Below are 12,719 nucleotides of genomic sequence, written 5' to 3'. Positions count from 1 at the left end.
AGGGATGGCAGAGTTAAGGGACATGGGGAGTAGGCAGGAACGGGGTACTGATTGTGGATGATCAACCATGATCACATTGATTGGCGGAGCTGGCTCTAAGGGTTGAATGGCCTACTCCTGCGCCTATTGTCTATTGTTTTCTATTGTTATATTGGGGTTGGAAGTTCGATTCAGCGTCAAATAGGATGCCAGGTTTGCAATAAGCTGAATGCAACAGAGAATTACCTGCGAGATGTTGGAATTAATGACATGGGAATGGACAGGTTTAGGCCAAGGTGGCCATAATCAGCCGGATACTGGGAATTGAAGGGAATGCTAAAACGGAAAAAGACAGATTCTCCGTTAGCACCGGCGACAACAAATAAACTGGGGTGCTTTTTAGGAGCCTTTTCAGGATTCAGGTAAATGTGAACTTTAAGTCAATGGGCATGTTCTATCTTCATATCATACTAGTTTTCTCATAAACATAGATTGAAAACGCATTTAATAAAATCTCCGATATGTGTAAGAGAGTAATGGGTGGTTCACAGGGCAAACGGTTTGCAGCTGAAACCAATTCGCATTCAATGGAGAAATATATTTAACGCTGTAGATTTTTAGCATTTCAGGTGCTTTCTGTCCCTCTCGCTACAGATTCCACTCTCCCATTGCCTATTTCCCGCATTTTCTGATTTTACCGCAAGCACAGGTGGCGCACCACACTGCTTCTGGAAAAAAAACAAAGTGTTTGGAAGAACTCAGTGGGTCAGGCAGCATCTGCGGAGGGAAATAGACAGACGAAGACCCTTTTAAGACAGATGGCGTTCCGATGGGTCCGGACCCGAAACATCTCCTGTTTATTCCCTCTACAGATGCTGCCTGGCCCGCTGAGTAACTCCAACACTTTGCGCTTTGCTCAATATTCCAACATCTGCAGTTGTGACTTCACTATTTCTGAAAAGGCGTCATTTCATGAAGTGGGAACCAATCCCTATGTTCATAAAGCGATGAAGCTGCTAGCTATCACTGATGATAGCTCGACCCCTCCGCATCGGGAACTACACCAAAGCTGATGGATTTAAAGGGCACAATCAGATCTCTGGACCAAACGCAGAATTAATGAGGCGTCAGGAGCTAAACAATAACTGTTCAGAAATCAAATCCATGCTACTGGTGGGGGGAAAACAGTGGCTCCTCATCCTATAGTAAAGGGCCAGATGGGAGCAGTGACGTGCGGACTGGGCACGAAAAAAAAGACACAGAATCGATTAGCAAGATAGGAAATGAATTCTAAGTATGTTGCTTGCTCTTTAATTTACCATCTGTGATAATCTCGTGTGGGAACATTGTTCACCTGATGGGCAATATCTTTTCACGACAGTTATCTTTTTACTCTGTTTCCGCACAAAGTTTCAAGAGTCAGTAATGTGTTGGCTCTTTCAACCCCTCTATCACGGATTTAGCTATCTACCGCCTTATACACAAAAAAACGTACGATAAACACAAATCTGAAAGGCGCATTCAAAAAATGATTGTTCTCTGCAGTTAATCATTAATGTTTTCTGAGTTCTCCTCTCCACATTTCCTTTACATGATAAATACGCGTAATTCATCACTCGGTCGTAACCACGGGTTTAATTAACAATGTGGCGGTGTCTACTTTCACAGTAAGAGCTCCTCACATTCAATTCCCCCATCTGCTACTTATTGCTGACTTCGTTTTTGATATCTGCCCCGTGCAAACAAATAGGCGTACTCTGGAGAGTTTAAATAGCTATTGAAGGTGCGCACCCTGGAGCTGGTAGGTAGATTGTTGGTGTTCGATCCAAAAACCAGGATGCTTTCTCACATCAGGGGAGCTCCAGTTACCTAACCATGACCTGCTATTTCAAACCCATCACTGAGAGTGAAAACTCAACTAAACCGTTTTCTAACAAGAACACCTGAGATTCAGATCGAGGAGTTGGTTATGGTGTGATGTGAGGCTGTGGAGATTATATATCATGAGCCATTAATGTTGATTCCCAGCGACGGCCGACTCTGGGTGAAGAGATAGTGCTGGGCCAGCAAGCCCAGGCTCTGCCAGCCGTTCGCCATGAAGATGCCATTGAAGAGAATGGCTGAACCCCATGGATCGTCCATGCTTCACCTGCAGCCTCCTCATAAGGTGTCGGCCAGAGTTCATGACCAAACCTACATGACTCTGATCGGCAAACACTTAGATTCATTGTCGGACGAGTGTGGCGGCAGTGAGGAGCCGGAGTCACTGCCTGAATGTGGAGAGGAGGAAATAGGGGTCGATCTAGGCATTAAATCAGGTGAGGTTCCGTCAGTCAGCCCACAATTTGCTGCGACAGGACACGCACTGTGGAAACTGGGCAGGATATTTCGCTATCGGCTGCGCAGTGCCTTACAAGCAATCGAGCTTCAATAGTAACACGTTTAAAACCAATAACAGACTGCATTTCGAGTATTATGTTCAGTTTTGGGAACCATGTTATAGGAAAGCTGGAAAGTGTGAAGAGAAGGTTTACGGCGGAGAAGATTTACCAGGATGTTGTCAGGACTGGAGAGCCTGGGCTATAGGGAGCAGTAGAGCAGGCTGTGACTCTATTCCTTGGAGCGCAGGTGGATGAGGGGTGATCTTATAGGAGTGTACAACATCATGAGTGGAATAGGACGGGTAAACGCGCATAATCTCTTGCCCAGAGTAGGGGGCTCGAGAACCAGACGACATAGGTTTAAGGGGGAGGGGGGAGAGATTTAATAGGAACCTTGGGGTAACTTGTGCACAGAGGGTGGTGGGTGTACTGTAAGGAACGAGCTGCCGAGGAGGTAGTTGAGGCAGGTACTATCGCAGCGTTTAAGAAACATTTAGACAGGTACATGGATATGACAGGTCCAGAGGGATATGTGATAAACGCAGGCAGGTGGGACTAGTGCAGATGGAACATGTCGGTCGATGTGGGCAAGTTGGGCCGATGGGCCTATTTCCACGCTCTATGACTCCAATATCAACGAATATTGAACGATAGACTGTTCAATGTCAAAATCATATAAATGCAACTGTATTAATGTTTGCAGAAGCTCTAATACCGAATCAAAGCATCGGCTAACTCTTTTCAGCACCACGGCCCTACTATGAATGAGATTCCCACCTGCTGCTGCTTTAATAAAGCACTGTACGCCGCGAAATGCAATTCAGGATTTATGATATTGAGTGATACAGCGTGGAAACAGGAAACAGGCCCTTCGGCCCAACTTGCCCACCGGCCAACATGTCCCAGCTACACTCGTCCCACCTGCTTCCGTTCGGTCCATATCCCTTCAACCTGTCCCATCCATGTAAATGAATATTATATTATTATTAATATAATATTATTCGATATTATATCGAATAATGTAATGTGAAATGATCGTGGGGAAATCTATTCACAAAAAGCTGGAGTAACTCAGCGGGTCAGGCAGCATCTCTGGAGATAAGCTATAGGTGACGTTTCAAGTCGAGACCCTTCTTCAGACTCGACCCGAAATGTCACCCGTTTTATTCCTTTTCTCCAGAGATGCTGCCTGACCCGCCGAGTTACTCCAGTTTATAAAGTCTATCTTCGGTTTAAACGAGCATCTGCAGTTCCTTCATACATGTAGAATCTATTTGTTGGCTTCCATTAGAACCACCCACAATATGGCCACGGAAATCTTTCCCTTGGCAAGCTAATGGGAATTAACCATATAAATGAGAAGCTACAGAAAACGCCGTGGACGCTATGTCCTCTCTCTGGCAGTTTAGAATAATTCAGCCTCTCACACTTCACAAAACGGACAGATAAAACACAGCAAATTGATGCGTTGAAATGAAATAAATAAATACAAATAGATCACTGAAAGATTAACCGATAAGGACCTTGTCGTTCGTTGATTCCACCAGAATCGGAGAATTGCAACGGATTCGCATCGTCTGAAGAGGAGGATGGGAACGTTTCTGAAGAAAAAACGTTCTTGAGCGACAAGCAACAAAGTCCGAAAAGAACCATCACACAAATCATCAAGGACAAGAAGAAACAAACGCAACTCACCCTGCAATGGTAGGGACAGCTCAAACTGGGAATCCTATCTCAAGATGATGCATTAGTTCCTTAGTTTCATACATGATGTATATATGGAGTATGTGTATGATATTTTGATATAGCTTTCACTGAGGCCCTTTGATTCGTTATACTTTAGATGAATTCGTTAGATCTCAGATAATCTGAAGCAATGCATGTTGTAAAGTATCATTGAATGCTGGCAAATTTATCGGCAAATGCTTTAATGCTCCGAACTAATTGGATTGCGCGTTGTTGACCTTTCTTTTGTCAGGTTGGAGGAAAACTACATAGTTTGTGAAGGGGTCTGTTTACCCAGATGTATCCTCTACGCCCACTATCTCGATTTCTGTAGGAAAGATAAACTGGAACCAGCTTGTGCAGCGACGTTCGGCAAGGTATTATCTGCGGCGACGTCTCGAAACCAAGAATAGGACTGTTACCCAGAACAAAGAAGTGCAGATGCTAGAATCTTGTGTAAAAACGCCCAGTGCTGGAGTAACTCAGCAGGTCAGGCAGCATCCCTGCAGGACATGGACAGGCGACGTTTCAGGTCGAGACCTTTCTTCAAGTTCTAGTGTTCCGATGTTCGTTTATTGATGATAAATAAGCAAGTCTTTGAAGCACGGGCCAACAAAACATATCAGGGCACCAATGGGACCTCCCCCTTTTCCAGTTGTCGGTATAATACATTAAAACAGAAAAAACGTTTTAAGAAAATACCCGATTATAAAAGTGACCATTTTTTTTCTGTGCCTTCAAATTGGCTTTGGGCAAAGCTACCATTCCCTCTTCAGATGCTGCTGAGTTCATCTAACACTGCGTTTTGCTCACGATTCCAGTATCTGCATTTTCTTGCATCTGCAAAGATGGGATATTTTATTCAATTTCTTTACATCTTCCTTCCTATTTCGTTGATAGACGATAAGACAAAAGTTTCCCCTGTTGACGACGAGAAGACTTGGAACGAGAGGACATTCAAAGTGAGTTCGTTAACATTTTGTCCGGTAAAGCACTCTTTCCTTTATCCCTTGGGCGTTAGGCTTGTCGAAGCTCGAAACCATCTGGATCTATTAGCAGTGGTTTTCTTTAATTGTTTTAACGGCATCCGTTTATTTGATGACAGTACCTGTCAAGAAAAAAAAAACCCGAGAGCAGTGTCGCAAACCCGGTAAAACAACGCGAACAATTTATTTTGTGGATATTAAATGACGTGTGCCAATTTTTGGACAGATGTTATGTTTTTAAACATTGACTTGGTATCAAAATAATATATGAATCTTGACCCTATTTTGCAGGTATCACTATTATGGTATTGGCATCAAAGAGAGCAGTGCATATTATCATTCGGTATATTCTGGTAAAGGCTTGACAAGGTATCTTAATCCTCTACATGATACATTTTTCTAATATATCTATGCCTATACTGAAAGTGATTAATGGTGTAATATTTCATTAGGCAGCTGTGTGCTAATTGTGATTATATTTATTAGAATTACTACTTGGTGGCTTCAAACAAAAGTGAATAATAGTTGAGGAATTGAAGGTTTGATGGATCTGGCACAGGAGAGGAGTTGAGGCCTGCATAGATCAGCCATGATCATACGGGATGCCTGGCATGTTATCCCACTTCCTCATCCAGCACCAGAGACCCAGGTTCTATCCTGACCTTGGGTACTGTCTGTGTGGAGTTTGCACATTCTCCCTGTGACCGTGTGGGTTTCCTCTGGATACTCTAGTTTCCTCTCACATCCCAATGACGTCAGTGTTTGTGGGCTAATTGTCCTCTGTAAATTGTCCCTGGTGCGTGGGGAGTGGATGAGAAAGTGGCATAATTGGAAAAACAAATGTGAATGGGCGATCAATGGTCAGCGTGGACTCAGTGGGCCAAAGGGTCTGTTTCCATGCTGTGCCTTTAAACTAAACCACATGCTTGAGGAGACTGCTGGCCTGCTCCTACTCCTATTTTCTTGTGTTTTTATGCAAGTTATTACTAGGACAAAAACAAATGGTGATATAACATGAAAGGCAAATTTGCATGTTAACTGCTGAGTGTACTAAAACAAAAAAAAAAAATCAGTTTCATTTAAACAGTTGCACTCGGGTAAGACACCTTTTGGTTGTGAATAAAGCTGAAAATGTGGTTACGTTTAGCATCTGTATACAGATTAACAGAGTTAACATTTATTGTGTTTGTTGACGAAATGTAAACACAATTTCTCTGTCTAGATGAGCTTGGGCCAGCTGAATGTTTCCTTTTACTTCATATTTCCAAGATGTGTTTTGTTTCTGGCATTTTAGTTGACTTTAGAGACTATAGCTCCATTTTAACAGCATTTTAAAATTGCTCTCTATATGTAGGTGCCATATGCATGAAAACGTTTCTACGTGAATTGTCTTCATGTGGACAAAAAAAAGCTCTCTCCCGGGCTTGTGATTAAATGCAGCAGTTAATTTTAGCAATTGAATACTTTATAAACTCTTGAAGAACTGGCATAAGATTTATCATTATTCAAAATAAACACAGCAGATCAGTTATGATCTTTAAGCATTTGTTTAGTTTAGCGGCCAATATCACCCTTTTTATTTCTCAGTCACATAGATATTCACTTGTTATTGTGATGTAGCTCCTCTTTGACTGTAGCTACTACAGTTAGATAGCTGGTCCCACTGAAATGTCTGTTCAGTTGTGATGCCTCAGATGATGGGGGTTCTCAGCAATGGTAATACAGCTAAATGTAAAGAAAATGGAGATGGTTAGATTTGCTTCTGTGGAGCATTATATTTACAGTACCACTAACATATATAACATTTATATAATTGTTTAATATAGATAAAGTCACCAAGGTGCTTAAAATGCATTTAATAGAACATGTAACTTTTCTCAGCAGAAAATGATTGAAAGTTTAATTTCAGTCAGCTGCTGAGAAATAAAATGAATTTACATATTTAGAGTGTCACACCCCTTTCCGAACATCGCAGTGCACTTTACTAGGGAATTGAGATGCTTTTTATTGATCATTGCAGTAATATAAGAACATATAGTAGCTAATGCATAAACATCAACTGTTCATAATCAGCAAAAATGATCAGATTATCTATTTTGTCTTGACATATGTTAATCAAGCATATAAATATTAACTGGGCTACTTAAGATACTTCTTCTGATCCCTCACTTCCAAAAGAGCAGGTGGTCCTTGAACCTGAAAGCGAAGAGCTTAGAGATACCGAATGGAAGCAGGCCCTTCGGTCCACCGATTCCATGCTAACCATCAATCACCCATTCACACTAGTTCTATGTTATCCCACTTCCTCATCCATTTCTACAAACAAGGTGTAATTTACAGAGGCTGATTAGCCTACAAACCAGCCCATATTTGGAATTGGGGAGAAAATTTGATTATTTGGAGAAAGCCCACGCAGTCACAGGGAGAACATGTAAACTCCACACAAACAGCGCTTGAGGTCAGGATCAAACTTGGGCCTCTGGTGCTGTGAGACAGCAGCTCTACTAGCTGTGCCACTGTGTCACCCTTAGGTAGGTGGACCTGAAGATTAGGCGTGTCTTGATTCAACATCTTAGCTAAATGAGTGCTGTACTAGTGTCTCTGTCCTGCATTGAAGGGTCATTTTAGTTTATTGAATTCATGTCTCTGAATTAGGATTTGAATCCAGGACTTTCTGACTAAGAAGCAAAATTGCTATTGACTGACACTTGCTGACAAACAATTAATGCTTATCTACTCATTCTATTTCACCTCAATTTGATAATCAAAATCCATTAATTTGGATAGATAGATAGATAGATGCTTGATATTTTCTGTGATTAAATTTCTAATTTCTTGTTAATTTCATTTGATATTTTCTGTGATTTAAATACCTTGTCCTGAGAAATGCAGAGCTGCTGAGGAAAATGTTACAAGTTTTATAACTTTAGTGGAAACATAGCAATATTTGCATGTGACATTTGGGACACATTTAGTAAGAATTTGAGAGAGGTTTACTATCGATTGAGAAATCCCCCTTGTAACATCATGCTTCTTTGTCACATCAACAGCTTTAATGGGCCACCTGAATTTAAAACAATTGAAGGTGTTATGTTTAGAAGATGTATTTAATTGATCATGGATTGCTGTAAGGAATGCAATTATATTAACAATTAATTATTTGATGTTATATCTGACAGATTTTCAGGAAGCAAACTGAAAAATGAGGTATGTTATATAAAAACCATATTTGTCACCATATTTCTGAATCACACAAATGAAAGCTGCATTCATCATTACAAAGAAATGAATCTAATGGTAAAATATGACATTACATTTTTTTCCAGAGCAGTCTACAGCCAGATAGTTAAAGCTATTGATTGCACTGTGCAATAATGATTGAACTTGACAAAGACCACAAAGCAGTGATTATAAATAATTAAGTTAAGGTAGCATATGTGGTTGTGCATAAGTAAATATTTCCCAATGTTAATGTGTAATGAAGACTTTAAAGATAAGCATTTCCATCTAAAAGAATAGATCGCTAACTGTATGCTGTCCATTACATCCTTTATAGTTGAAGCAGTAGATGGCTTAGGTTGAATATTAGGCTGAATAATCATTCTTGGGGGCACATATGGCACTCCATAGGCATGTTAACATAACATGATCATGGATGCATAAATCAAATTTAAAAAAAAAGTAATGATCAGTTATCTAGGTATAATATATTTATGACATGTAATATTTTTTACACAGCGAGTGGAGGGTGCCTGGTGGTGGAGGCAGATTTGAGTGGGATTTAAGAGGCTTTTAGACAGGCATATAGAAATGCAGGGATTGGAGGAATATGGATGATGTTTATCCTGGCACCATGTTCAATGTTACATTGTGGGCCAAAGGGATTGTTCTTGCTATACTGTTGCATGTTCTATGTAAGAGGCAACTGCTTCACTTTCATCTTTGGGCAATATCAGTCCTATACTATAATGGGACATTAATTGTGCAGAGTGACAACTGAAAGTAACACTTGTTTGACATTGCATATGAAGTAACATAACATGCATGATTTCCAAAAACAAACTAATATAGAAAGGGAAACAACAATTTCATTTTAGAAGGATAAGGTTAGATTAAGGTTTATTCATACAATTTATCATCTCCACAAAAACAGTAAACACATAAAAATAAAATTAAAAGTAAGAACTTTCGAAGGTAAAATGCAATATGATAGTCGTGTCATATTGGCATAGTAATTCTAGTCACATGATCACATGATTGCTAACAATTGTTTGTAAATTAATTATTTTTCCGGTTTTATAATGCAATTAGAGATGAAGAATTATTTTTAAAAGAACGCATCCCATTTAGCATTTGGCTGTGCCACTTATACTCCATGTCACCAACTTTATTGTGCATAAATTAGAAGAGGTGTGAGAAGCAATCTTCAGTGATGCAGTACAATTTTATGAAGACTATTCTAAACAGAAAAAAAAATCCAAAGAAGGTGAATGATATAGAAGAGTAAATGTGTAGTCCCTAGTTCCTATAAGTCCCTAGTGTGTAGGATAGTGTTAGTGTGCGTCGATTGCTGGTCGGCACAGAGAAATGTAAAGCCAAATCATTAAGCTACAGCAATGTTTAGACCTATTATAAAGGAACACCTTTGACTCCTAATCAGTGCCTCGTAGGTACCATTAAAATCAATGAGATGTCAAATCCTGCATCAACATAATAGTGGGGAATCCCACCATTGACTCCATGGGGAGCCTTGTAGCAGAGCCCACTGACAAATTCAGTACTCTGGATCTGTTAGTAAGTCCCCTTTTCACAATTACTCTGTGGAAATCCAGGACCTACTTCTGTTTGAATGGCAGAATGCTACAATTTTGCATTCATGTTTTAGAATAGTTCTCAGAATGCTCCAAAGCGCTTTACGTACAGTAAATTGTTTTGTAGCCAATATTTGGCATGAGATCTAGGAAACCACACTGAAATAATTATCAGTTCAATTATCATTAGCAATGTTGATTTAAGAGAAGTGTGCTGGCCAGAAGTCTTTGCTATTTTTAATCAATGTCTGAAGATCTTTCATGTCCATTGAAACAAACACACAATTTTGTCCATCCGATCTGAATCACGTTAGTCTTTTATTTTTCTAACAACTTTGTGAATTTTGCAATGATTTATTTGAACATATGAAGTCAAATGGAGTAAATATAAACTTTCCTAAAATTGATCATGTCTTCGTTTGGATAGCGCACAGGATCGACTGAAACAAATGTACTTCTGAAATTCAAAGGGCAATGATTGATGACAGAAGATGTGTAGCTAAAGACAGATTTTGGCATTCTGCAAAATATTGAAATATTGGGTTTTTCAGCTTTAACTTTCTGCGGGTGGCAATGACCGACTTTGAGATGCCAGCAGCCTTATTTACTTGACAGATTTGTGAATTACTAAAGGTTTCATGACTAATTATGCGGAAGATTATTACAATAGCTATATAAATACAAACTGCTAATTAGAAACAGATGTCCCTGGATAAAAGGTGATTTAGATTATAAATTTTGATTGAGTGATGCAGAATTGTTCATAAATGCACATTCATTAACTTGATCTAAATGATATTAGCATTTGGTTTTCACCAATGAAATTACTTAACGTAACCTACTTTATCAAAGCCAAGTCCATTTGCTCATAATCATTATATGCTCCTCATGTTAACCAGTGCAGTAGATTTTTAAGAGTTAATTAAGCTGATATAAAATGACTGAACTGCGCTATTTGCATTGCAAATAAGAGTAAACAACATGCAGTTAATGGGCAATTATAGTGGCTAAAAACTTGAAGTTGGAGGACTAGTCCATTTAATTAACTAACCAAAACAAATTGACATGGATTGGAGAGAGTGCACCGTTAATATTTCAGGTGCTAGCCTGCCCTTCTGAGTTTTTCCAGTAGTTTTGTTTATTTATTGAGATTTCCAGCAACTAAGATTTGCTTTTTGGTTTGGACTGGAAAATGTAGGCCCAGTCTCCCCATCAGAGTTGCAGCCTGTGGTTCATCCATCTACACTTACCTGGGCCAGATGAACATAGAATAGTACAGCACAGGAATGGCCATTTGGTCCACAATGTTTGCGCCAAATATGATGCCGTTAAACTGATCTCATCTGCCTGTACACAATGTATATCCCTTTGCACTTCCATGTGCCTATCTAAAAGCCTCTTAAACGCCACTATCATATCTAACTCCACCACCACCCCTGGCAAAGGGTTCCAGGCCCCCTCCATTCTCTTTGTGAAAAAACTTGTCCCGCGCATCTCCATTAAACTTTTCCCCCTCTCAGCTTATAGCTATGCCCTCTAGTGTTGGACATTTCCACTCTGGGGGAAAAAAAGGTTCTGACTGTCTATCCTATCTATGCCTCCCATAATTTTATACACCTTCACCAAGTCTCTCCTGAATCTCCTTCCGACATTTCACAGAGGATGGAGAGGGTATTTTTCACTGTCCTTTACTGCTGGAAGTCGAGATGCTCTGGATAGTGACTGGGGCCTCAGTGGCGTAATGCCAAAAGCTTTAAAAAGATTCCTAAAGCCAATGATATTTCAAACTATTAAAAATAAAATGATTAAAGAAAACAAAAATTAAACAAAATACAAGCACCACAAAAATATTTAGGAAAATTTAAAACTTTAAGTTAAAGCAAAGATGACGTCCACCATTTACACTCTAAAGCTTTGTCCTAATAAGTTTATGGACCTGTGTTAGGTCCATTCTAGAGAAGATAATTTCTCAATTATCGGCAGGCCAGCAGTAAGTTATACAGTCAGTCCTCTGAATCTGCCATACCTCCCGGGGTTTTACGTTTCGCAGTGCGAGTCTGTGATTATCTGTAGCTATAATGACCAAATGCTGATGGTTCTTAATGGAACAACTAGCAAAAGGCAACATGATCCTGCCCATTGTTGTAGTATTGGTGTACAATTAGTTTTACACAATTTTAAAATAATTGTCTTTACTTTGCAATTGGAAATATTTGACTGATTCAGAATAATGGTGTTTGCTTGGACTCTAATGGGACACGTTTATTTCATGACAGGGAGGATTTACTCGGAAGTATTCACTCAGTTCAAAAACTGGAACTTTGCTTCCTGATTTTCCCAGTGCACAGCATCTGATTCTTCAAGGGCCTATTTCAAAGGAAAAGGTACAGACTGTTATTAATTTAATTCAATTCACACATCATCATAGAACACCAAACCACTATTGTGAACAACCATGAAACAAAACTTATTATCATTCATGTTACTGTGAGAAAGACTGGATAATATAGATGAACATTTGACCAGAATTTATAAACAATTCCTGAACGATTTTTGGCAACGTTAGTAAAAGAATGTTCACCTGAAGCAAGTGCATCATCTATTTTAATGCATGGTATTGTCGCATATATTTAACATGTTTAAATCTGTGCAGCTAGTTTTATGTCCATATTTAAAATATCTATATGCCTTTCTGAACAAGTTATTTTTGGTTTGAAAACAAAAATACAATGATGTTCAAGATGTTTTAAAATGAACGGTAGGTAGTTATACCTACAATGTGGTTTTCTCTAGAAAATAAAGACATACGTTTTCTGTATTTAACAATTACAGCAAAA

At 39.3% G+C, this 12,719-nt stretch overlaps 1 protein-coding gene across 1 annotated transcript in view; it reads left to right on the top strand.

The window, feature by feature from the left end:
• Nucleotides 1-2,074: 2,074 nt before the first annotated feature.
• Nucleotides 2,075-12,719, top strand: part of rfx6 (regulatory factor X, 6) — a 52,353-nt gene continuing 41,708 nt past the window's right edge. Inside the window, exons 1-7 of the mRNA XM_055636373.1 lie at nt 2,075-2,297; nt 3,908-4,064; nt 4,339-4,462; nt 4,986-5,047; nt 5,363-5,440; nt 8,251-8,278; nt 12,159-12,266. Of these exons, the coding sequence (XP_055492348.1) occupies nt 2,075-2,297; nt 3,908-4,064; nt 4,339-4,462; nt 4,986-5,047; nt 5,363-5,440; nt 8,251-8,278; nt 12,159-12,266 (780 nt within the window). The remainder of the gene's footprint in view (nt 2,298-3,907; nt 4,065-4,338; nt 4,463-4,985; nt 5,048-5,362; nt 5,441-8,250; nt 8,279-12,158; nt 12,267-12,719) is intronic.

This window comes from Leucoraja erinacea, chromosome 5, assembly GCF_028641065.1.
Source record: "Leucoraja erinacea ecotype New England chromosome 5, Leri_hhj_1, whole genome shotgun sequence".
NCBI lineage: Eukaryota > Metazoa > Chordata > Chondrichthyes > Rajiformes > Rajidae > Leucoraja > Leucoraja erinaceus.
The sequence above is the reverse complement of the archived record's forward strand: the minus strand, read 5'-3'. Positions and strand labels throughout refer to the sequence as shown.